The sequence below is a fragment of the Colias eurytheme genome, chromosome 17 (assembly GCF_061535395.1).
Source record: "Colias eurytheme isolate Ceu_HAF_F1 chromosome 17, ilColEury1 Martin Lab GWU primary, whole genome shotgun sequence".
NCBI lineage: Eukaryota > Metazoa > Arthropoda > Insecta > Lepidoptera > Pieridae > Colias > Colias eurytheme.
In genome coordinates this window covers 6,926,054-6,953,350 of record NC_142996.1, presented here as the reverse complement: position 1 = coordinate 6,953,350, position 27,297 = coordinate 6,926,054, and the positions used below count along the sequence as shown (strand labels likewise).

Genomic DNA, 27,297 nt, shown 5'->3' with positions numbered 1-27,297 from the left:
TACTCGCACTACACACCTGCACTCGCACTAATCACCTGCACTCGCACTAATCAAAGTGTGAACCAGCCTTAAGGCTGCGTCGGGCGGGCGCGGGGCGCGGCGTGCGGGGCCGCTACGGGAGCGCTACTGCCTCCAACGACGTGGGCACAGTAGTACGCGCACTCTACGCCTCACCGCCGCGCGCCTGCGCACACGCATTCGCTTCGCCTGACTCTACAACCACAAAATGAGTGCAACACACATAACTATATGAGCGGATTACAGTGCAAAAACTCGAACAGTGATGTGATGATAGTGTATCGATGATTAAAACATCTCGTGTCGGTAATAACTCTTCGCCAGTGTCTATTAACTGTTTTATGGCCTGTACAGTGCGTCTATTGTTGTGTGCACATCCACTAATCTCCTATTCACCTGTTGGAGTCACTGTGGTTAGACTGTGTAATGTGACAAAAAATTGCAATGAACCTTTGTTCCACGCGGACCCTCGGTTTGTAAACTTTGTGGACGACTACCTGACTTCTGAGGGTAGAAGTGTCTAGTGATCGATCGGACGACCCGTCGACTTGTGAGTCCTTTTTTTATATAATACGTAATTTAATACAACGGATGTGGAATAAATTGGGTAGGCAGGGTGCGCTTTACGTCGCTACCTGTTTTATTTTCATAGTCATATGTTCACATCCTACTAGTTCGTGACTGCGCCATGCATGTTTATTATTTTATTATAAAAATACCACCCAAGAAAACGATACCTTTTATAACGGTCTGCGGTTAAATGCTATTGTTCTTTTTGTTATGCCTCGTGCCACTGTGTTACAGTAATTACAATTATCAGTAGCCTCATTGTCTTGTGGAAAATTATGAGGTGCTAATCTCTATTATTTAAGAGCTTAACAGATTAACATTTAAAACAGTTTCTGAAATGCTAAAACTATTTACAGTTAAGTTTCTATTATTGTTTTTAGATATAAAATATGCATAGAGATTCGTTGAATATGAAAAAAATTGTAGAGCGCGCATGCGCTTATGTCTACATGCATGTTAAATGCCTTATTAAATATGTATTCACTTGGTTTCATCGTTTTATAAAAGCTATTCAAAGAGCCAATGTTTTATGTAAGTTTATTTTTGTATGCAAAGGCTTGCACGCGGTATAAAGCAAGGCTTCTCGTTAACGTGTAATGGACACCGGCAAGTTTCGAGTTTGCGGTTATCGACCGCCTGCGTTTTGTTTTGTACAACTACCGTCATTGACAAGGTGTCCAAGGAGACATTGTGTCATTTGTATATGTAACTACAGCTTGTAAATATGTTCACGCTAACGAATTACAGTAATGTTTGTAAAAACTCTAATGTAGAGCCAATAGAGTTGATTCATTAGTTTTTAAATGTACTTCCTTACTATTTCATTTAATTGTAGAGTTGTAATAGCTCATTTAAGTTTGCTCCTTAATCTACACTTTTACTCATAGGGAAAATAAAAGTATATATATATATATATATAATTCATTATGTACCTTGATAGGATAGAATGCCTCATGGCTCTACATTTGGATAGTAAAAATCGACCCATCTCATGTATTAATTATAAATATTCGCAATAAAACTATAAATACCAGATGTTAATAATAATAACTTGTATCATAGCTGTCATTCGATACGATTAAACAATTTAATGGGCAACCGCTTACGCAGCTGACTTTTATGCTGCAATAAAATATGCAGGTGATTTTACTATGCAATGCTATCACAAATTGCCTTAACACCGATTGACTAGCACATCTGCCCTTTAAGCCCAGTAGCATGCTTTTTGTAAAGAATAGTTTTTTTGAAATTAGAAAGCTGTACGTTTATCAGCTCTACAAATCAATAACACATGAGTTTGGTTCAGCTTTTGTAGTCGTTTTCATTGCTTCAAATAATACGTAACTTATTATCTCTAATATAATCCGTATTTGATTAAGATTATTCCATTACATATTGCTGTAAGTGCATTTGAAGAAACCTTCATTTCTCAACTTTTGAAGTGCACAAAAGAAAGTAAATAAACCTTGTCCCATGTTTGAATAGGATTGTTTGCCTCTACATAGAGGTGTCTGCTCATACAACACAGTAGAAACGTGCTCAGTACCAGCAAATGGTAGTTAATCTGTACATTAACTGATAATGTAATCTAATCTGACATATGCTTCGTTATTGCTTATCATTACAACAGCAACCTTGCGGCACCAAAAAAGAATTCCACGTAAAATACCATTAAACCTAATTGTATCCCATATACCAATTCGGTATTTGTACATCAAGATTGTTTGATTTTGATAAGTGATAATCAAATATCAAGATAACAAATTAATAATCAGGCCAGTTATTAATAAAAGAGGAAAGGGACTTCCTAAATTTTCTTTCATCAATGCCGCCACTTTAATAGGTTAATTGCACTATGCATGATAATGTTAGATATCATAAGTAGCGAAATGCAATTCCACTATGTACGCAGTAGTATCCTGTCATGTTAGACACTTGTAAAATTGATTATATTTCATATAAAGTGAACGTCTTAAGACCTTCTTAAATAAACAATATCAGTTCTTCTATCGTGGCATACTGTAGGTTCAGACGTGTACTGAACATGAAAATATACAAGTTTTAGTCTACGCAAGGAGGATGGTGTAATTACGTGAGTTTCACTGCACATGGTTCATAACATTAAAACGCACTTCATTTTCATAAAAATAGTAATTTACACCCTTATCTTCTTATATATAAAAATGAATCGCAAAATGTGTTGGTAAGCGCATAACTCGAGAACGGCTGAACCGATTTCGATAATTCTTTTTTTATTATATTCCTTGAAGTACGAAGATGGTTTTTACGTAGAGAAAACGTAAATATGTACCACGGGCGAAGCCGGGGCGGACCGCTAGTACATAATATATATTTTGTCACGAAAAGAATATAAAATCTTAAATGTCATCATTTATACGATATTTTAATTAAGAAAACGAATACAATTAAAAAGTAAAATCAAAACGATGTTGCTGATGAGTTATCTTATTTATTACAAGTGTAGAAATATTTAAAATCACAAGTCAACAACCCCAAGTTACCCATTAAAAACAAATTAACGAACTGGAGCGGGGACGGGTTCCGAAAACCGTTGATTTAAAGCTTGTACCGAATTGAGGAACCCAGATAATCTGATTTTGCTTATATACCTACCACCTGACTCCGTAATATTTATTATCCTTACCATACCTGAACTTTAAAGATTTTTAGCAGTAAACAAATCAAGATTAGTAAGTAATATGTTTATGATTCTCACGGTTACATAATGTATGATACCTTTAATATGTAAATAATAGTCAACCTGCATAAAATCCAGAGTGAAATGAAATATTCAGTGTGAATTCGCAGATAGACTATAAGTGTGTAGAGGCAGATCTCGATCCATACATTTTCATACGATTTAATAGGACAATTTCAATTTATAATTAGCTCTATCGTGTACACTATATCTTTGCTCATTAAAAATACAACTTGTATGTCAATAAAGATTAGAGGTAGAATAACGTAGATGACGTCGTTGTACTAATATTGTAAAACTTTTTAATGTTTGTCACATTTTAGCTATTTTTGTAACAAATCCGTAGACTGTACCTACGCACCGTTATTACCTATATGTTTTTTTTTTTCACGAATAATTTTTTGATTTTCCGTAATCAACCTAAACGTTGTCTAATATTGTTTCTCTATCGATGTCGTTGATTATAAACATGTATAATAACATATCCAATTTTATGTCTCTAAGGGTGCACTCACACACATCAGTCACCGTCACGGCACGTCACCGGACAGGATTAAAAAAAAATATGTATCAATAGTTCTAGTATGACTCTGTTCCCACACGACAGTCGCCGGCACGAAATCTATCAGTGACGTCACCGGTCAGGCACGTCAAATAATCTTTCCATACATGTATCATACTTTTATCCCCACTCACCCGGTGCCGTCACGTCTCAGTTCAGTCAGCGTCGTGCTACCGTCAATAATTGCTACATGTTCTCTAGCGTGACACACGTCTAATCACTGACTAACCTGATGTATGTGTTCAATGATTCAGTCAAACCGGCGACGTGACTGACGGACAACATGACGGTGACTGGTGTTTGTGGATACGTACACAAACCGTCACCGATCAGTCATCGGTGACTTGACGGTGACTGATGTGTGTGAGTGCACCCTAAAAAATGTTGACGTCTATCATTACATTTAAAAAACTATTACTCACTACTTGCTCTTGCATACATTTTCATATCTTAAGATCCCCGGACCAAAAGAGAGATAAAAGTAGTTTTACAGCTTTAGAGCAAGTAAGATGGTAGAAACTCGATCAGCCGTTGCCTAAGTGTGAATGAGAGGCAGATATCAATGCTATGGGAGTGAGGGAGACGGTGAATCAGAAGGCTTTTACGGTAGAACGGACAACATGCAGTGAAATGTAGCCCCGGTACGCTCGCCTTTTCCATCTCGCTTGAATAAATTGATTCTAAGATTAATCTTTATTTACTTGCTGTAACTTATCTTTGGGCTTGTTTTATTTTTAAACGCATTGTGATACCGTACCCTGAGTGTCCGCCGTGCGATGTTTACTGACCTTAAATGATATTAAGTGATCATTCGCATTTGGCTTCAAGGGATATTAATAAATAATTCGCTGTTTTTAATTAACTTTTGAAATAACAACACATTAATTTTATAAGACTATCTTTAGAATAATATGCATAGAAGAAATGTACACCGGAAAGCTAAAGACAACATCGTTTATTAAGCGCAAGGCAGTAAATACGGTGAAGATGTTTTATTGTCACGAGCCATGATGTTCCTTTCAGTTGGGAACAGTCGGACAAATCGTAAATCTCAGAATAGCAATCTTTTCAGTGGTTATTACTGTTGAACAAACAAAACGGTCTAACACTTGTCACAGCTTCTTAAATTACCTAATATAAGGCCATAATTTCCAAATATAAAATATCAAGAATTTTCATGCAAATCACCCAATCCATTTAAATTATATATTAAAAATATTTAGAGAATAAGCAATTAATAAACGACAGGGCAATATTTTATGTTCGTTATTTATTATCGAAATAAGTTTAAGAAATATCTCGTATAAGCTATCGATAGCGACGTATCAAATATGGACGTAGGTATATGTCTTTCGGAGCCGAAATCCGGTCGTCATTAACATTTCCCGATATCACCAGAAGCTAAGAAACGATACTATTCTGTATAAACTGTTGAATGATTCATGAGATACAGAATCCATTAACATAATTATAAAGTTTGTAAATAAAGCAAAACAATGAAATACGTTTATGGATTTGTTAGAAGACGGTAATGCAAAAATAAAAGTGTAAAGAGGAAACATTAATGTTATTTTTAGCGAAGATAGTTTTCTTGTTATATACAAGTACATTTAATGTTATTAAAGCTTAAATGTTTGTTAAAATACTTCTCAAAATCTCCAAATATCTAACAGTTATATTTGTGCCTCATTAATTGGAAAATCTTTCATTAACTAGAAAGGAAGAAGAGCCAATAAAACTTTCGAAACACTAAACTCTATTTGACAATAGAAATTGCTATCCATCCGCGAAAAGTGAAGCCCAGTTGTGAAAAAGCGTAGGTGGATCGCGTGAGAAATGATACGGTTCCATGGTAATAGCCAAGACAATAAGCTACTTAATTAAACATGTGTCTCGATCCATAAATCTAAATGTTCAGCACCTGTAAGTGTCGAGTTAGCGAACTAAACTCATATCGCTAGCCGAGGAGCGAGTGAGAGCCGTAAAGATAAGAATCAAGTGTAGCTGTGGGTTGTCGCGACCAGTCGGCTAAATAACCACGGTTTTATAGACAATCTTATTATTCATGACTTAACATCGACATCTAAATTTTGGGAGTATTATGAATGTGTAGTCTAAACAAAACTTTACTGCCCTTTATGCATGCTATTAAGATTGAAATTTAAATACGATTTACATATCTAAATGCAATGTACATTTTTAGTTTTAGTGTAATAATATAACGCCATTCATCAACATTTTGAAGTTATCTTAAAATTAATCTGAGCTTGTTTTTATTTCAGATGACTTGAAGACGTTATGTCGGATACTAGTGGAAACGCAACTGTAGTAACAAGGGCGTCAACACCTCGCCCAGTACCCGATAGTCCTGTCAATGCTCCATTGCGCTCCAGACATGATCAGTTCCTCGCGAGCTCAGCTGAAAGGGCGGCGCAGAGACCCTCGTCAAATGGCAGAAACCCTGCAAACTTTGACTCACCACCACTACCATACCATAGACAGATGACCACGGGTGCTCTCCTAACATCTACGCATAGAGAATCATCTGCTTTTGTTCCTGTTGTACCAACTAGAGCAATGCATCCCGTTATGTACCCTAATGAAATGCATCCAGCATTAATCCCTTCAGAAATTATCGAACGGGAACGTATGCTGGATAGAGAAAGACCTGAACCTTCTAAAGGTTCACCGGATAGAGCTTCTGGAACATTCAATAAGAGAAATTCATTCGACTTGATGGCTATGATGGTTGAAAAGAGAAAAGAAGTGGCTCTTAGAGAGGCAGCGGCTGCGATGCTTTTACCTCACCACAGGACATCATCAATTGAAGGAATGATTTCGGATGGATCATCGCAGCCTCCTATTTATGGCCCTCCGGGAGCTTTTCTTGGTGCTCCGGGGCCGTCACCTACAGCAGCGAATAGTTTCAATTTTCCTGGGGCAGGATTATTTCCACCGGGAGCTGGTCCTCATCAAATGCATCCACACCTCGACAGACGATTATTGCGAGCGCCTGGCAGAGCGTCTAGGCCCAAGAAGCAATTTATATGTAAATTCTGTAATCGACAATTTACAAAGTCATACAATTTACTGATCCACGAGAGGACGCACACAGATGAGAGACCTTACTCCTGTGATATTTGTGGAAAAGCTTTCAGACGACAAGATCATCTACGGGACCACAGGTTAGTGTTACAAATTTGTTTTATTCAACTGAGTCGACACTACATTAATGCAACAATACTTGTACAATGTACATGTATTACTGCAAAAACATACTCAATAATAAAAGCTATTCCTGTAGGTACCAACCGTAGCTTTTTCCGTCTTTAATATTCTGCTACTGCTTTTGCAATTTATTTTATAAAGGTTAATTATAAGGCTGGTATCTATTAGTACACAATATATTAATTTTCTACAACACTGATCCTAGTAAGTAAACAACCAATTTATATGCACGCAACAGGCAGCCGGTGTAACTCAAGTTGCAGATGTTAACCCGAGTGTGGCCGCATCCGCCGCGATACTAGGAAATTGTTCATTTATAAAACTTTTAAATCGTAGTATGCTTCTAGGAATCTTATCTTGATAGAATATTTTAAGCAACTACACGGTGTTAGTGCTATGCTTTCATGGTTCACGTTATGGTTGAAAAAAATAAATTAGACTGGTGTTATATGCAAGATTTTTTTCACGTAATGTGCTTTTCCGTACCATACATTTTGTTGGATATACGCAGACAGATACATACCTTAACATAATAACTAAAGCTATACTTTTGATGAGAAATTAAACTCGTTTATTCAGTATAACAGAAGATCTCCTTAAAAAATTTAATTAATCAATTTAAAAAAGTTCCCACAACGTAAATCGAGCCGTCAATAAAATATAGATTTATTGTTTCTATAAAAAGCCAGGCGGTTCTTTAGTATTTAAAATAATAATTAATAGCATGTTTTATTACTTGTATACGTCAAATATATTGTATAGTTCCATAATAAAGCTATGTATTAAAATTCTTATTTTAGTATAAATCTAATCCTTTGATATACATATTTAAATAAAAAATATTACGTCTTTCATTTGGTCATCGGCTTTAGTGATTTGAGGTTTTTAATATCTCAATAAAATCTACCTTTATACGTAACTAGCTTCCGCCCACGACTTTGTACGTGCATCCCCGTTTTTCCCCGTTCCCGCAAGAATTTCGGGAAATCCTTTCTTATCGGATGCCTACGTCCTAACATCTACCTGCATGCCAAATTTCAGCCCGATACGTCCAGTGGTTTGGGCTGTGCGTTGATAGATCACTTATATCAGTCACCTTTGAGTTTTATATATATAGATAACTTTGAATGTTACGAATGATTATGTCAAACTCTCTTTATTCTTAAATACGTACTGTAAAGTCAGTTAACACTAAAAAGTTCATTTCGAGTGTTTTACATTTTTCAATAAGAGATATTTTTCATAGACTGTCACAGACAAAAATATTGTAAACCTTGTGCAAAACTTCAATTCAAATAAAAGTAATCAATAGAGCTTATAATTGATTTTAAAATTACGCATTGCTTTTGCCATCACATACAAAGATCTTCAGAACGCTAGATTAGTTTTCATATTCACAAAGCGCATACACAAAAAAAATCTAATCCAAGCAACCGTTTTAGTTGTCAAGGTAATCCGAGATTAAAATTAAATTGCCATTCAATAAACCATTTCTGGTTTCCAATCAAAATATAAAAACGAAATCAAGCGTAGAGGAATCACGGACTTAGTGATTTTTGATGAATCTTAATACCCATTCGAGGCTTCGTCTCGCATTAGGTTACGCGTTTTTTACTCCGTCGTAATTAGTTTAAAAATGATGATTCATCCGTTTCTATTGGAGTCTGAGACGGTAATGGAAGTTGGTACGGTCAGAAAAAAAAGATTATTTCCTCAATTTATACTGTAAAGTATGTCTTCAACGATCATTATGCTTACAATTTGAAAGAATAATAAGTAGATTGTTCAAAGCCTTTTTCAATTATGTATAATTATTTACAAAATAGTTTTTTCGTCTATAGAATTTAACTTATAAGAAGAATAGCTTTATTATTTTAAAAGTATTCAATTATTACGAATTGTATGCGGTATTAAAATTGTATTATAATAACAAATGTTTTAGCCGCGCCTGTTTTGCTAACGCTACTTTATTCGATTGTGTTATTACTGAACTATTTCGTTTTTTTATACTGCTAGAGCTCTTTTGTTGCAGTTCAATAGACCATTAACTATTTGACTTTTTATAAATTTGGAACATAACTTCGTAACTGCAAACAGTTGTATGAAATTTTAACATATATCCTTCAAAAGTGTTGCTGAAAAATTACTTTGAATTTAAAGTTAACCCGTATTTTTATGTTGAGGTATTAATGTATGACACCACGTCACCCAAATATGATTGTGCATTGTTTTTATCGTATAAGACATTATGGTCCGATTGCCTTTATAATCAAAATGCCTGGAGTATAATATCAGGTATTACTCTCGGCTCGTAATTAATAACTCGGAGAAAAACTACGTGATGACGTCTTGACCTTTCAAGGACATGCAATTCGCGCCAATTTTGCGATTCTCAGAATAATCTTTATGTTCATGACTCTTAGCTATAGCTTCATTGAAATAAATCGTTCACTTCGTATAAGTTGTTCTCTTTATTTGTAGCACTTACTTTCTAAAAGGTAGAGACAAATTATTCAAACTGTTTCAAGATTTGTCCTATAACACTTTCCAAGTTAATTTTGACGACGTTATCTATACAACGTTTACACTTTTCTAAATTAAGATAACATTACGTTTGATAAAATAAACACCTCTGAATACTCATCAAAGGTTAACAAATTCCATCGGTAATACGACATAGGAGTTCCCACCATTTACTTTTACGTTTGTATCTTTTTGATATATCAAATTGTTTTTACTAGGGCCAAGAGAAAACAGTAAGCTTCACCTGACACATAATATACATATTTAACATTTACATTACATAATGCATTTACTGATCGAATTGCTGATTTTAAAACGAAATCAGCACAAAATTGTTAAGTAATTTGCCGTTTAACGAATAAATTTTTCGCAAAAATTACAAGATGCTATCGTCGATGTGTAAATAGAGCTTATAATCGCATCGTATATATTATCGTGGTCTCATATTATGCAATTATGATTCGTCTGAGAGCACGTATAATGGGGACTGGTCGTACCTTCTCGTTCCGATCGCTTAAGGGGCTGGAGCAAAAAGGGATATCAAATTAATACTGAATCCATAATAAATCAAAGCGGGCAGGTGGACTCGGTCGCGAGAACAACAGTTTCGCCTACGGATATCTTTAGAAATTATCATCTCGGTCCCATTCCAATAATAACTCGCCTTATTTCCTTGCTGATACCTAAATCGATTGCAAGAATTTCTGATATTCAAAACAGTCAAAACGATTTCAGAAATGTTACCCGCGGGCGAAAGGGAGTGTCACGCGATCGGTGAAAATGTTTTGATATCAGTCTCGAAAATTCGCGTCTGCCGAATGTTTGGTTCAAAATTAATGCAAGCGTTCGTTGATTAGAAAATTTCTCATACACGTATCTCGTGTTGAGATGAGCCTGCATTTGAAATAATCGTGACCGAAGCTGAGGAATAATTAACAAGAAACGCCGCACGAGCGTTCGTTGATTTCACAGTATCTATAGCTTTTGAAAGTTCTTTCGGACCGTGTACTGGCTTGCGCAACTGAGTTATACCTATCTATAAGCCTTTTTATTCATTAACCACACCTGCGGCTTCGAATAAAAATCGCTACATGTTAAGAAATATATATTAAGTCAATAAATTGCCTTTGGCTTTCCGATATCGCGGAGAAAGATCTTCAGTGGTCGAATTTGTTTTCGCGACGTATGTTATAGCTTCATAATTGTTTAAGTTCGGCACTTAACATTTGAGCGAGACCTGTAATTTTATATGTATCAATAAGGTTGAAGAGATACATTATTTAAATATAAGTGAGACGATTGCGTGTGCTTGCAAATCGATTTTTTGTTAGAATCTGAAGCAGTCAAATTATGTTCTCGCGTGATATTGATTCGGATATATCTTAAATTTATTCAGATACGTTAATCTGTCTGCTAATCATTTTTGTAGTAAAAAATTCAATTTCAAACGATCGGATCATTTAAACAAGAATAAAAAGAGCATTTCTGTTTTTAATAATATCTATCTAGATTCTAGATAATTATGACGAGTTAATACGCGTCATTACTGATGCAAATATTTATACATTAAAGTGCAATGAAATAATAATAAAGTTTAATAGATAAAATAAACTTTCAATTAAAATTCCCTAGATAACATCGGGCCCATTAATCAAAGTGCACTCGTTAAAACGGAAGGTGTTCGCAGTGGTGCATTTTATACTTATTTTATATAAGGCTTTGTACAATCAAATTACTTTAATATATTATAATCAATTTAAACTTTCAAAGGTTATTGATCATTTACCGCTAATACTGTACATTTCCTTTTAATTACAAAGTATTTTAAGCGCTACATACATGTACAAAAAACATACAATTGTGTATTAAACGATTGAAAGTAGGTACCTGAGATCGTAACTCTTAAAATCATACTTTATCTCATGAAGCGTAAGGTTTAATATGCAAAATGTTACATAAGCCTGCGTGGGTTGACAAGACGTATGCTTATCTCCGATTTAGCATTTCTCTGCTACTTAATCCAGTTTTTAAAAGCCATTAGGCTTGTAGTAGCGATATGATGCTGGCACGACCGTGGTTTGTGGTCAAAAGTTTGTCTTGAGCAATATTACCTTACTAGGTTCTAGAATTACACCTCTGATAAAGTACATTTAGAGTTAAATTCTCCATAATAATGAATAACGTTCGCGTAGGTACGTTATTATAGCCAGTGATTAAATAAAAACCTTTATGCAAGCAGCTGTATGATTATTTCCACACTAAGTTCTAAACGTTAATTTAGAATGATTTTTTTAACTAATGACATGCTATTTTGCGTTATAGGAAATGTCAGAATTAAATCTATCCACATACAAAAAGCCACTTACTAAGATAAACTACCAAGCTATTCTAATAATTTGTGTACGGACGTACATTCAAGTCGCTTGTGTACTCGGGTTGAAGATTTTCGTTTAAATAATTTCTGAGTAGTGTCAAGCAGGCTCACGGTAAACAGCGACCGGTCGGTTGAGCAAACAAAACGATGGATGCTGGACCACTCCGGCCTCAAAAAGCCCACACCGCTCGCCAACATATTTGTATTGACATAACATCTCACGGTATTTATATATGAATATTGTAATTATTGGACCTCGTCTACGGATTTATATTGGATTCATAGCTATAGGACAACTTAGGTTTTGAAATGTGTATTTTATGATGAGAAGAGAAATGAAAAAGATAAACTTTCCACTAATCATGTGTCATTCAGTAATGCAGCTTGCTCTACCTGACCTGCTAGCCAGTGATTATTTGTCAACTTCCAAACAATTCCTTGACGTAACCCCAAAAACAAGTTTAAAAGTATTCCAACGCTATGCCATTGTTATTTATGAACGTAGAAGAAAGGTATCCCAAGCCACGTCTGTCCATTTATCATAAATGTCGTCTTAGAGCGAGGCCACATTAGTACGTTGCGTTGCGGTGCGTCGCGTCATCGCAACGGATCAACGCATTGTATGCCACACCAGAGTTGCGTCGACGCATGTCGTCGCAACGCAGAAGGGCGACGAAGCGTCTCAGTTCAGCCCTCGCAATGGATCGATACAAACGTGTTCTTTTGTTGCTTTTATTACGCCACCGCCGAAACAAACGTAGAAACCAAAAAAGATTCTGGATATCTCCCGTGATTGCATTAAGAAATAGTGATGGTCAGTTTTTTATGCAGGAATATAGAGAGTTGTTGTTAGATGAAGATAAATTTTTCGCATTTTTTAGAATGAGTGTGGCCAGCTTTAATTATTTGGTGATAACCTTAGAACCACATTTAAAGAAGCAGTATACCAATTTCAGGAATCCAATAGAACCAATTGAAATGATTGGTATCACATTGAGGTAAGTAAAAGAAACAACATAATAATCAGTTATTCATTTATTGTGTTTTAATACAGTTTTATTTAAGGATCAGTATTAGAGATTACAGCAAAGTTATATTCTTCTTCTTGACTATCATCAGTAAAGTTACTAACTGAAGTGTTTGATAAATAAGTAGTTTCGAATTCAGCCGTTTGATACCCCGATGGCGATGGGGACTGGGTCTGTAGTCCTGTCTGATACTCCGATGGCGATGGTGACTGGGCCTGTAGTCCAGTTTGATATCCACGTGACTGCATTGTTGTCGATTGATATTGTTGTCCCGTATGATATCCGCGTAGCTGCCATGTTGTTGATTGAGTCTGTTCCCCGAACCGCATTTCGGTAATGATATTTATAACTTTGCTTTGAAATGTCAACGTTTGTAATTCCGTAAAGTCGTTTAAAGAAGGCAGAATACCTTTAAAAAATGATAGATGGCGATTTTCTTTTTCCTGCAACGCCTCTAACATTTGCGCCTCGACATCATCTATTGCTTGGTTTGATCTCTTGCGATTAGCAGGTACGTAGCGAGAAGGACCTGGAGGTAACGATGACATTTGTTTTGTCGCACGTGGAGATGATGTTGTGTTTTCGTTTCGTTCCACTCCTTTATCAAGGCTACTGTCAGTTTTATTTTGAGCAACTTTCAGCAAAAACAGCAATTGATTGTAATAATGATATTTTTTCATTTGTTTTGCCTCTGATCCTGATGAACTGTTATCCTTTATTTTTTTTACGTATCGTAAAAAGTTGTCCTTCACGCTTCTCCATTTTTTTACAACTTCGTTACCTGCAAAGAGAGAAAAAAATATGTAGGTAGGTAATAATACCCTTTGTTTGTATTGCAGGTATTTGGGCAGTGGAAATTCGATGAGGGACTTGCATTTCAAATTTAAACGTGGAAGGTCAACAATTTCTATTATTATTTCGTCCGTTTGTCAAGCTATCTGGAAATATCTTCGACCACAGTACATAGAAGAAATCACAGAAGAAAAACTAAAAAATATTGCATTAGATTTTGATCGCAAAGCTAACTTTCCCCATTGCTTCGGGGCAATTGATGGGAAACATATACGTTTAACAAAACCAGCGAATAGCGGCTCTCTGTTTTATAATTATAAACATTATTTTTCAATTGTTTTGCTGGCGGTTGTAGATTCCAATTATAAGTTTGTTTTTGTCGACATGGGCGCATATGGAAAAGAAAGTGATTCTACCATTTTTAGAAATTCGAAACTGTACGAAGTTTTAATGAGAAATGAACTACCATTGCCCGATGCTCAACCACTCGTAAATGATCATGGTAATGAGCCGCCAATCCCATATGTACTCGTCGGTGATGAAGCTTTTAGTTTAAGTAAGCATGTTATGCGTCCATATGGCGGCCAAAATCTCAATGTGAAACAAAGAATTTATAATTATCGCCTTAGCAGAGCCCGTAGATACGTGGAATGTGCATTTGGGATCATGGCAAATAAATGGCGTATTTTACACAGGCCAATCGATACAGCATATGATTTAACTATTGATATTGTGAAAGCTTGTTGTGTTTTACACAATTTTGTCACAGAACACGATGGTTTACGGCAACAAGACAAGATAACAATAAGTAAGTTCCCACAATTGCGACCCCACATCATCGGAGAATCATTAGCTCAAAATTTTATCAGAGACCAATTTGCTAATTACTTTATGAGTCCCGCAGGCGCTTTACCATGGCAGTTGAAGAAGATTTAAATTAACATAAGTACCAAATTATATAACTAAGTAATTATGACATATGATAACTTACCAATTTTGTTCTTTTTAGCATCCTCAAATTCGTCGTAATTTTCAAATAAATTTTTACAAACAGCTGCCCATTCGTTTGCTTTCCGGAATTTATCACTGAAATGTTCATGTCCTTTATCCCATATGATCGGTCTTTCTTGCACCAGGGATATGAGAAAATCTATATCGATATCGTTCACACTCATGATAAAGATAAAAAATATCGTTGCGCACGTCTAGCTTGCTCCTCTAGCAGCGAAACACTATCCGTTATTACACCGGAGCTCCGACAGCGCAGCGCATCACTCTCCCCCCGCTTCGTCGCTTGTCCGTCGATCCGTTGAAACGTCGCATGCGACGACGCAACGCATATGTGGCATATCATAAAAAATATATGAAAAATGACGCAGCGTCAACGCTGCGACGTCGCAGCGCAACGCAACGTACTAATGTGGCCTCGCTCTTATGTTTCACGGACACTCACACTATTGAATATATCATACAGCTCACAAACACACAGACAGGTAAAATTCTTAAATCGTATTTATATTCTGTGGAATAACTGCTTTTTCCTAATGCGGATTAACATGACTAATTTTTAATAGAAAACCAATTAGCATTAAATTTGTTTGGGATTTATGAAATAGTGATTTGTTAGAGCTACAGTTAGAATTGAAAAGCCTCTACGTCGTAGAGGCTTTTCAAAATTTATATCTATTTATATCTATTAATAAATTTAGTTCGTACTTCGTAGAGTCTACGAACTACGTTTATTCTGAGATATAATTTTTTTTAAAGAAATTACTTTTACAAAGGAAAAAGCAATTTTCTTAATTACATAATATGTCAGTGAGGATAAGTGATATTTTAAATTTAATCAGATCGCTGCGTTATTTAGTTAGATGGAGATAATTCGAAGATTGTAGGGAATTGTGGATGCGAGGGAATGCGGTAAAATTTAACATGAGTGTCGATTTTATCTCCCGTACTGATGGCGTTCATGGTTTAAACCACAGTTTAAAGAGTTTAAACGCCATACGCCTTTAACCGGTTGTCCTTGATAGCTTGCTCCTTTTACAGATACTTGTAAGTTTTTTCTCACTATATTGTGAGTAATGAAGACATGAAATATGCATTTATATTTAGTACATATCAAATTTACTATATTTTTAAAATAACTATAGGTATACAGGTTATTAAACCTGTCATTTAACATCATACTTTGGTTTATAATAATTATAAACATAATTTAAAATACACATTTATGTACCTTCATAAGGGACCATCATTACAGCTTAACATATTGAAAAACTTTAAACGGTATCCATATTCTTAAGACTTAATTCCCATAGTTCGGTTGAAATCTCACAAAAAACATCATCTCAGTTAGACCAAAGCCAGTTTTGAAAAGAAATAATCGCGTTATTTATTACCGCTGCCAGAGAAGAGCCTTTAATCTGTTTTAAGCACGTACAAGCCGATATTATGGGAGATTGTAACTTTGATAGAATAGATATAAAACTTTACCAATAGCATTTTTGAGCTTTGGGACCAGATCACGTTAATTATTCATTTTACTGCGCCATCGTAATATTATACTCATATTTTAGCTTCAAATGGCCGCGATAAGCTGGGCTTTTTTATTTAAATTATAATGTTTTTGAGTGAAATTCTGAGAATAATGTATTAACGTAATTTTTGGTTGCTTGTTTTTCTAGTTTTTTTTTAGTTGGCATAAACCATAATATATTAAAGTATAAAGTTTATACATCTTCTCTCGCATCTTGGGATATTTATTTGTATTTCTTTATGTGTACCTACATAAAATTACTTTGTAGACACAGACATCTATGTCTGTGTTTGTAGTTTAATTTCAATGCTAGGAATACTATACTCATAAAACATAAAAACTAATTTATCACAAAACATGTATCGATAGAAAACCGCACCGTATATTTGAAATAAGTAATAAATAATAAACGATCCGATAGAATGATTACATCCAATCACATGGCTGGCTCTAAAACTGGATTTATTATAAAACCGAAATTAACACTCCTACATATACCCCGTTGGCCTAATTGCAGCCGGGCAATAAATCATAAGACGCCCGATCGAGGCATAAAATTGGACGAAGGATTCCAAGTCTAATTGGTTCCATACATACTTGAACCTATCAATACAACTTGATTAATGGTATCAAGTGACTTCAATATAATTGCCAGCGGACACCGTCATGAATCAACCGACACACTAGTACATCTGATAAGAACTAGTTTTACCTAACGAATTCAAAGGCTACTTTAGCTAACAACTCATTTCGTTGTCTTTTTAAGTCACGTACGCTGCGGTGTTTTTGGTATAAAACGAGGCGTGTTCGTACGTTTCGGCCGTTTTATCTTATCGCGTGTAATGAGTTTATGGAAGGAGACAATAAATTTATTTACGGTCAACGTGGGAATAGATCTAGACTCGAAAATATTCTAGAACAAAACTCCTAAGCCGTTTTGAAAGTTAGAACAAGGTCTCGCCGGGGGAGTCGAGCGTATCACAAAATTAAAATCTTAGAGCTGTTTGTATGGTTAAAAGAAACAAAATGTTATTATAGCTAGCATAAGCGTTGCGCTATCGAATTTCACAAAAGCGAGCAGATTGAAAAATTAGATTGTGTTTCGGAATCGGTGGAGCGCGATCGAATCGAGTATCAACTATCGACTTTTTGTTAGATCGAGAGGCGCCACTGTTTTTTAGAACAGTTTTTACAATCACACATATGCGGAAACAATTAAACTCGAATGCGAGAGAAGCGGCAAATGGACGTTAAATATAAATGAGATTTCGGTTTCATGAAGTAACGCACCTGATGGCAGTGTGAGTCAAGTAAGTACAATGAATGTTTGCGTCAGTCAGAGGTGAAATTGAGTGTGAAGCGGCAGCGGCGAGCCGTCGCTCCCATTAAGTCACTTGGACGCCGACCGCCGCAGAACCGGCTTTCGCGCCACAGTATGTAGAGCTTTACCAACACACCACGAATATTTGCCGCATCATCGTTTTGTTACACTTAAAGGAATTAAGACCTTAGCTTCTGGGAGTAGAGTTGATTTATAATTGGCTAAGATTGTGAATGTTTCAACTGAAAATACTGAACGGTTACATTCAGTCATGATAGGTAGAGTCAGTGGTGCATTTGTAAACTTGTGGAAATATATTTCACGAAAGCTTTCATATTCTTATTGGCTTCTTCATTGACTATTCTAACTTGATAACTTGTCTTAGTAACAAAGTATTTATTAATTAAAACTTATTGGAAAGGTGCTAAATAACGTAATTCCCAAGTAAAGGCGCGACAATCTCAAGCCAGCTACATACCTCCACGCTCGCACGGCCTCTGGCGCGCTCCATTAGTATATTCCATTTATTTTTTGTCCACGTACCTGTCCGACTTTGGGGATTCGACTTTTTATAAGCCGCGCGACGAATACTAAATTTCTTTAGTATAACAACAGAAAATAAATGATGCACCGTGGAACTATGCGACTTTGGGACTTTATCATTTTTCGATTAAGGTTTGTTGACGAACTCAAAATGGAGAGTAATGACGACGCTCTTTCGAGTTTTATGCTCTATTACGTTATACTTAACGAACAATACAACCTTAATCTTTTACTATTTAATAAACCATGTTTTAATGTGATGTTCTTGGAAATTCTTTAACTATATATCTTTTACAACATACATAAAAGTCTCAACGTACAAGCTTGTTGTTGCCATGGCCGAGCCGCTTCGTATAAATTAATATTTCTATTACGTTTTCGCCGTATCAAATTACCATCTACAAAATTATAACTCGCACTAAAAGCTGTTAAGCATCTCGCATATAAAAAATTATAAAACGCGCATTTGTAGACGGAACGATCGTAAAGCGCAAAACGTTATTCCACGAGCGAGCGGGTTATATAAACTAAAAACGAGTGCTATTACCATTACAAAAAAGACCGCTTTTTGACATCTCATTCCGCTGAAAGTGCAAAAAATAGCGCTATGAGCGCACTAATACAGTGTTGCGAAAAATATTCATGCGAACACTGGCTCATTTGCATATGTCATATACTTGTAAATGGTTGGCTACTGCCTCGGCATATATAGACATTACAAAGTTAAGAGGCGACGCGGGTTGCATAAACAGTATTATTTATTACACCCGAGTCCCGATAGAGTAGGGACATAAATTTTTCAAATATTATATCTTTCGAGTCGATTTCAATGCTAATTAAATTAGCAATAAATAACCGGATAGATAAAGTCCGTAAAGGATTACTAGAAAGAATTCTATTAAAGACTGGATAAACTGTGCTTGTTAATAGTAAGAGATAAGATAGGTTAATTCGTTAATAGGAGAGTTAATCTCGTAGATTTCTTCCTTATTGTCAAACAGTTTTATAATCATTTAGCACATGTTCAAAATAGTATTAGGAAATTTTACATGAATAATTATAGAGTTATCACAATCCTCATACAACTAACAAACACGTACATAAAAAGGAAAAAATAAGCTACATTTACATGCAATACTTTTCTATTTTTCCCACTCAAAGGTCGACAAAATCTTCCATTGACGAGCCGTCATTCTAATGTTAATGAGCTGAAAGTCGAACGAGCTTTGGTAGCAGCGACAAATCGGCTAGTACATGTACACTGTACAGATAAAATGGCGTGGGTAGAAACAACCAACTATTGGTTAAGAGCTTTTATGTACGCTAATACATCCGTCTGACATTGGATATTTACATATTCAGCTTCTAAACTGTAGGTTTAAAGGTTTTAGAAGTGCATTTGGCTGGAGATTTTTATGCCTAGCAATATTATAACAATACCAAAGAAATGATAGGTTAGTAATTAATGTAATTCAAATTAATAGAAATACAAAGTATTCACATTTAACTGGTTCTAATTCTAGACAAAACTTTGTTTTAATACTGAAAACAATGGTAAGAAATATGTTAAAGGTTTTTTGCCTTTTCTGATACACGTGTTCAGAAGCTTTATTTCGATTGCAATAAAAAACGTATATGCATATCTAACGTTTAATTCTAGTGTTATTATGGACAGAGTACAGACAGAAATATTTAAAGTAAAACTCACAAAAAATCAAGTAAAAAACCTCGAAGCACTTGAGAATAAAATAATAATTAAACAGCATTTTGTGTAATTTATGCAAAAGAATTTTTGCGGTACTTGAATATTGCATCATTTTCTAAAATTCGGATGATTTTGAATAACAGATTCAGTCACTTCATTATACAAATCGCCGGATTATGTTAATTCAGAGTCACTTTAATCTCTTTTGATTTACCTACGAAACCACTTGTAAGCGTTTCTTATAAATTTATGTATGACTTGTCGCTACTGTTTTGTATTAGCGTGTTTTCAAATACGGGTATCTAATTAAGTTTACGATTTGCATAATTAAGGTGACTTTTTGTCTTCAACTCGATTTTATATTATATTATCTATTTAATGGACGTCGTTGCGTTATCGCAAGCCGCATCGAGTCATATTATGTATTTGGGTTAACACCGAACATTGATTCCGACAAAGGAATTCGATTTCCATTTTTAATATATTTTTGACATCGTTCGAGAATTAAACTAATTGAAGTGTTCGGATTTGAATAAATAATTTATTATTTACGACTTTTGATTAAGGAATTGCGAATGGTTGGAAATATAAATAACTAATTACTTTAATATGGAAGTCGATAAGCAGAGCTTTGGCAGCATCAATCTATGAGATAGGAGGCTTAGATGTTGAGATGAGTGCGGGGAGGGATCGGACAGTGACCCCACGGCATTCCGCTGCGCGTCGGACCTGCTCTCTTTACTTTTAATGTAAAATACATGAAACAGCTGCTTCATAGAGCTTTTTCAGAGATGTACTATAATCAATTACTGCCTATGTTCTTTCACATGATAAAGTGTTAATGATTCTACCTATTATAGCTTATTTTTAACCTATTGAGCCCTGAACGGCCCGATCGGTCCACTACACAATAGATTTTCTATTGTGTCTGTGATTCCGGGACCTGAGTTATTACATTAAATAGATGCTCTATTAAAAATTCGAGGTGATCATTTTGATTAAATAATAGTTGATAAATACAAATTTAGAAATGAACAGATAGAACATTTAGTATTGAGAATTAGTACGTAATATTTTGAAGAATCCATTAATGAATATCGTCATCAAACCAAATAAATACTGGTACGTGACTTTCGTACAGAAATATCCAAATATTTATATATGCGTTGAATCTCATCGAAGGTTTTAAAAGCCATTCTACAAACCTTGAAATACAGTCAGTCAGGAAAATAAATATTGCTTATCTAGGGAAATCTTTCCGTTGTTTAATTGAATGAAAATTTATTGTTTAGTCAATATTATTTATTGTGTAAATAAGAACATAATAAAATGCGTTTTATTCGAGATAAATAAATGCGATATTCACACTATTACTTCTATGATGTTGTGGTTGACAAGCCTAATATTTCATGGTTCTATAGCAATCAGACATCGATAGGCAATCACAGCCTCACGATTGAATGTAGAAAAAACTGACCCGGATCGTGCAAGCAATAAGAATGGTGTGATAAAAAAATCTTTTTTACATCGAGCCTGAGTAAAATTTGTTAAAACGCTTCATAAAATAATATATGTAGTTGAAAGTTTTTTACCGCACTCTACAAGTTTAATGAATTAAGTAATGGAAGAAGTTTAAGCTTAGTGTTTTCCGGATATATTATATGAAATTTGGTGCTGATCTAAATCGGTTCCGTGGTTAAAGCGTGAAGTAGACATAGATAGACAGAGTTACTTTCGCATTTATAATAATAGTTAGGATTGCTGTTTTATGCAATATTTTAATACTGTTTAGTGTTTGCCGTTTCTTAAGTTTGTAAAATTTGTAACCCGAAACGGGGACGGTCAGAACCTGTTTTCGCGAGTAAACGCCACGTTTCTCAATGAGTTTGAACATTTTTTAGATCAGTTGACTGACCTAAACCTTTATCCATATATGGAACAGCTGAATTTTATCTGTACGATGTCCGTTTTACAGTAAGCTAAGTCATTACCCTGATATTTTGATCATTAATAAGTTATATAATGTTTAATAACATTGGTTATGATTCTTCTAACACATGACATATCACAATCTAAGCTAAAGTTATCTATTCAGTGATAGATATAATTGCACTACCTTCTTTTCACAAATGTATGCGTACCATTTCCTTCTACTAACCTTAAAAACAGCAGTAAATATAAAGAGAAATCCATTTTTTCCACCGCAAGAACATTAACCAAGCGGTAATGGAAAATATTTTTAATGTAAGCCATTAGCGCGAGGTCCGAGTCGTCTGTAATTTCGACTTTTTTTAATCCCCGCGCCGTGCCTTGATGGGATTCTGAACGACTGTCCATTGCGATCCTTATCACGGTGTATAATATTAAGAGACAGACGTTACTTATATTTTATAACGTCAAAATTGATCGAACTGGCGCGATAAGTCGGACGCAGAGATTTGTTTATACATTAATTATGTGCATTATTTATATTCCGTCCGCTAATGTAATATACGCATATGTTAATTATTCTTTCTGGTTTGTTTGATATTGCGACGCACGGGATGTTATGTTTGCGTTGTGAGAATTATTGTCTAGTTTTCAAAGTAACCCGGTAATTGCCTTGTTAATATAAAGCTAGCGGTCGCTTTGAAGTTGTAAAGTTGTTTGACCAGTAGTATCCGTCATCCCACGTAGTCGCTTAGACTTCTCAATTCATTTCGGAATTAAGATATCGCGTTCATTAGATATTTCTAATTTATTGGAAGTTGTTTCGACTCTGTGTCGGGTTTTTATTTAATTGGATCGTTTCGTCTAACTTCGATTAATAAGTAATTGGAAACTGGATTTTATGTCTACAGGTGTTCTGGCGGCAAGAGAAATTGCCTGTATTGTGTTTCTATATACTGCTGTATAGATCTTTATCACATGCTTTAGTTCTACAATGTAAAGTGTTCCTTTGAAATACAGAGCTTATAATTTTAGCCTCAAAAAGCAAATCAACAACAAAGCTGTAAACAAAATAGAATCTAAATACAAAAAGTTCGACTCTCCAACTGTATATTTTTAATTCTCTGTAACACGAAATTAAATGTTATTACGAGAAAGATTCCCAAGGTTTTATCTGAAGTTATTACGTGTTGGGAACCGAACAGCAATACTAAATTTTAACGTTAATCTCCATATTAATATCCTCGACCGTGAGACTTAACCGTTGAGATCGGAACCTCCGGTTTCTAGGTACAAACCGGTCGATATGAACATTCATATTTGCGTGATTCTTGCTATCGGTGTATATTGCTTTTTAATTCCATTACTTTGGTCTTTGTTCAATGAGACAAATTGGGAAGAGCGAAATTTTAATACGTTTTCGTAATGGTTCAATTTTAAATTTGTCAGACGGTGAATTTTAAAAGTAATGCTCTAGATCTGTCATTTTATTCTAGATCATAGAAATAGGTACCACTGTATGATAAAATATGTGAATAAAAAAAACGAAAAAAATAGTATAAAAACAACATCAAAAATGTACCTAACTAATTCAAAATATTAAAACTGTCCAAACACATGATAAATTAAAATAACTAACATATCTTTCAAGGAATTAGATATACGAGTTTCTCACCGCCATCAAAGTGACAAGGCATCAAAAACGAAATCTTGATGCAGCACAAACCAGTAACTTGAGATGTACGAGATCATTATGCCCTTTTTATTTATCTTCCATAGTAATGATATATTATTTACACGGTGCATTCCTCGACGACCAAGAATGCTAAGACTCATTACCATTAAAACCCGGGCCCTTATATTTATTTTATTACATTCTCAAAATTTTCAAATATAATTTTGATAATTAAGGTCGCATTAACACAATAAAGAGTGTGATGTCGCCAAGGACATAAAACTAAATGGTTCCGATATTGCAGCCTTCGCTAAGTAACAAAACTTGTATTTTTTACATTTTATTTGCAACATTTTAGATTCCGAGATCTGTAAAGGATTTTTATTTTTGTATCGTGGTTATGTTTAACTGGTTAACGTTATATTCTTAATGTTGCTAATGTGCTTTATTACTATCAGGATATTAACTAAATTTATGAAAAAAAATCATTTAAATTATACAGAAATATCATAATAAAAATACGTACTAATTCCTTTTAAATAATAGGAGGTACCTACGGACAGCACATTCCATTTAAACAAGCTCCCCATAAATCTTCTTCAACTTCAACAATGTAAATAAATCGCAAGTAAAAAATCAATTATAATATTAATCGAAACTCGAAAGGCTATCGTTTATATTCTGCGAGAACATGAAATTTATTTTAATCAGCTAGCCGATACACCGGTGCTTTTATATTAATCGAACCGATTGGCCACAAAATGCTTTTAACGTAATTCGATTCGGCCGAACTGGCACTTGGAAACGCGACCAATTAAAAATGGCCTCTCGTGCAACGTCTTCCAAGAGTTAATTAAAAGCAGAGATAGCTTTAGAAGGGTCTTAGAATAGTGGTTCATTAAACGTTGGCAATACATCGTCCGAGTCGCCTTGAGTCTCAAATTACTCGGATCACGTTCAAGGTGCGCTTGCGCAGAATAGTGGTCACTGAAGCTAATACATAACGCTACATAATGGTTCCTAGAACATTGGCATATCTATTTCGTGTACCCGTCTTGAATAACTTTAGTAAATCTGTGCGAATTAAAAGTTTGAACTAAAACTTGTATCACTGTTTGCTTACATTTGAATTGCATTACTTACTCTGTATTTCAATACAAGTAAATATATTTTTCAATAGTATTTAAGCAAATTATCGTTGCTAAAAATACTAAACTTTATTATTATTCGCCATTAAAAAGATATATCGAGCTCGACTTATGCTCCGCCCATCACCAGCCTTTTAATTAACTCGTGAAGTTTTATTGCTTCAATTATTAAAACCGCGATAAACACTAGTTATGATAATATGACTATTGCAATAATAACATTCATTAAATAGTGTTTTCGTTTTTTTTGCAGATACATACATTCGAAGGAGAAACCGTTTAAATGTACGGAATGTGGAAAAGGCTTCTGCCAGTCAAGGACTCTCGCCGTGCACAAGATCCTGCATATGGAAGAATCGCCTCACAAATGCCCAGTTTGCAGCCGTAGCTTCAATCAACGATCAAACCTTAAAACACATCTTCTCACACATACTGATCATAAGCCTTATGAATGCAACTCGTGTGGCAAAGTGTTTAGAAGAAATTGTGATTTACGGCGTCATGCTTTAACACATGCAGTTGGTGATGTTCCTCCTGGAGATGTTCTTGATGTTGGAGAAGAGGATATTGGCAGACCCGGTTCCCCTATAGAACCAGGGTTTGATGATGAAGATCCAGAACTATCGTCCCCAGAACATTCCCCGGTTAGACGAGCGCGTTCATCTTCCGTTGAAAGTATTGGAAGAGAACAAAGTGAAGAGCGACCTAGGCGAGCTTCGCCGCCTCCGCACAGCGTTGAAAGAACTCACTGTCACCATAATGAACCGAGAGACCGAGCCAGCCCGTACACTATGAGACCACAGCATCCAGATAAACATCGCATGCCGTCAGCAGAAATGTATGAAAAGCGCAGATATACATCAGAAGAAATAATGGAAAAGGAAATGCGATACAGTGAGATACCGGAGCCACAAGTAAGGCACCCGCAATTACAGATTCGGCGAGATTTACATCAAATACAGCCTCCTGATCCTTCGAAAATCAACCAACTAACCAGCCCGCCTATAGATCCTGGGCCTTCAGGGATGTTCCTTAGTTCATTTAGAAAGAGAAGTCATCCGCCAGACATAGGAGAAAATATGAGAACTTGTGCTCCTGTTTATCGTAGTAGATCTCCAGAGCCAACTAATTTATCGATGCCACGCCCACCGATGGGCAGTAATGATGTTGCAGTCGGCATGCCGCCACCTATCTTAAGTATACCGGCGTACCATAAATTCGGGCTACCTTTGCCCCCGCCACACCCTCAAGTGGCTTACGGTCCTATACCACACCCTGTTTTAGGACCTCAACAGACATGTGCTCAAGATCTTATAGTCAAACAAACAGCTCCAAAAGACACTGCACCGAGTACTTCGACGAGCGTATCAAGTTGCAAAGATGGTTCGCAAAATGCTAAAGGAAATGATGATATTAATTCAAGCTCCATTGTTAGTGGGATTAAAAATATAGTTGGAATTCAACCGCCAGCTAATTCAAAGTCTGGGACTAGCCAGTCGAGTGGACCCAAAAAAGGTTTCAGCATAGAGGACATCATGAGACGTTGATGATGCGTTTAGGTATTTTTAGTAGTAGGTTAATATAAATTTGCAATATATGCTTAATGATAATGGAAAGTATTATTAGTTCAGGTTACTTTGTAAAATTATAAGCAGTACCTACATGTTGTATGTATTTGAAATGTGGATTGGGTTTTCGTAAAGATCTCATATGGTTTGTTTGTGCAGTGTTTTGTTTACGTCCAAATTTTATAGTTAGTTAAAGAGAAGTTTAGGCCATATTTAACGATATTTTAATGTTTGAGTTCCGAAGTATCAATGTTATATCTTGTATGTATGTTTAGATTATAATAAAATTAAGTTGCGACTGGTAAATTGATGATTGTGTTATTTATTATTTAGTTTTTAAGTATTGATAAGATGGCAATGTTAGTGTATGTAGTTTTAATTTCGTGATGATTTTATTATACGTAATGTACTGTTATAAATGTGAAGATCGTATAAGTATTACAACTTATTAAGAACTTTGATTAGAGAAAATAAGGTTGAACTGTATAAAGTTTTGGAATATTGTCATTTGTTTAGTAAATAACGGAATTTGTTACATTAGGTACATATTAGGTATTTGTTAAGATAAAGGCTATCTTCATGTCGTTATTATGGGTAGAGCGAGCCATTAATAATTTACGATAGCCTGGTTTACATGGATAGTAATTAAGTACTGAATTTATCTCTAATCAAAGATTAAAATTTAATGATTGTTTATGTTTAACCACACCGTCTTTATTGCATTTAAAAGAAGTGTACTTACTTAGCTCGTTTTGCTCATTTTAATGTTCTTACTATAATTAAAATAATGTTACGTACATATACTTTTCTATTTTATTTAATAAATTGTAATTAAAATATGTTCTTTGTTTTATTTATGAGTCAAATAAAACTCTCGGCATTGACCCTCTTTAGGTAGTATAATTTTTATATACAGATCAGAGTAAAATAACTTATTTATAGAGTTACATTAGATATTTGATAATAAAATAAAATAAAATAAAATAAAATTTATTAGCAACTATGCATTTTGATATCTAATAAATACCAAGTTAACAGAAGTTTTCATCACTGTA

General features: G+C 35.0%; 2 protein-coding genes across 2 annotated transcripts; one reads left to right on the top strand and one right to left on the bottom strand.

The window, feature by feature from the left end:
* Positions 1-141: 141 nt before the first annotated feature.
* Positions 142-27,073, top strand: LOC149901291 (uncharacterized). The gene is made up of 3 exons (XM_090111600.1): positions 142-568; positions 6,152-7,054; positions 24,928-27,073. The coding sequence occupies exons 2-3, from the start codon at positions 6,168-6,170 to the stop codon at positions 26,219-26,221; spliced, it is 2,181 nt and encodes a 726-aa protein (XP_089967726.1). The 5' UTR covers positions 142-568; positions 6,152-6,167; the 3' UTR covers positions 26,222-27,073.
* Positions 13,015-14,989, bottom strand: LOC149901292 (uncharacterized). The gene is made up of 2 exons (XM_090111604.1): positions 14,806-14,989; positions 13,015-13,803 (listed from the first exon to the last, which is right to left on the bottom strand). The coding sequence occupies exons 1-2, from the start codon at positions 14,987-14,989 to the stop codon at positions 13,055-13,057; spliced, it is 933 nt and encodes a 310-aa protein (XP_089967730.1). The 3' UTR covers positions 13,015-13,054.
* Positions 27,074-27,297: the final 224 nt, after the last annotated feature.

Coding starts and splice junctions, on each gene's coding strand:
- LOC149901291 (XM_090111600.1), top strand. CDS start 6,168: ATGTCGGATACTAGTGGAAACGCAACTGTAGTAACAAGGGCGTCAACA. Junction 7,055..24,927: donor GATCATCTACGGGACCACAG/GTTAGTGTTACA, acceptor TTTTTTTTGCAG/ATACATACATTCGAAGGAGA.
- LOC149901292 (XM_090111604.1), bottom strand. CDS start 14,989: ATGAGTGTGAACGATATCGATATAGATTTTCTCATATCCCTGGTGCAA. Junction 13,804..14,805: donor TGCTAAAAAGAACAAAATTG/GTAAGTTATCAT, acceptor CTCTCTTTGCAG/GTAACGAAGTTGTAAAAAAA.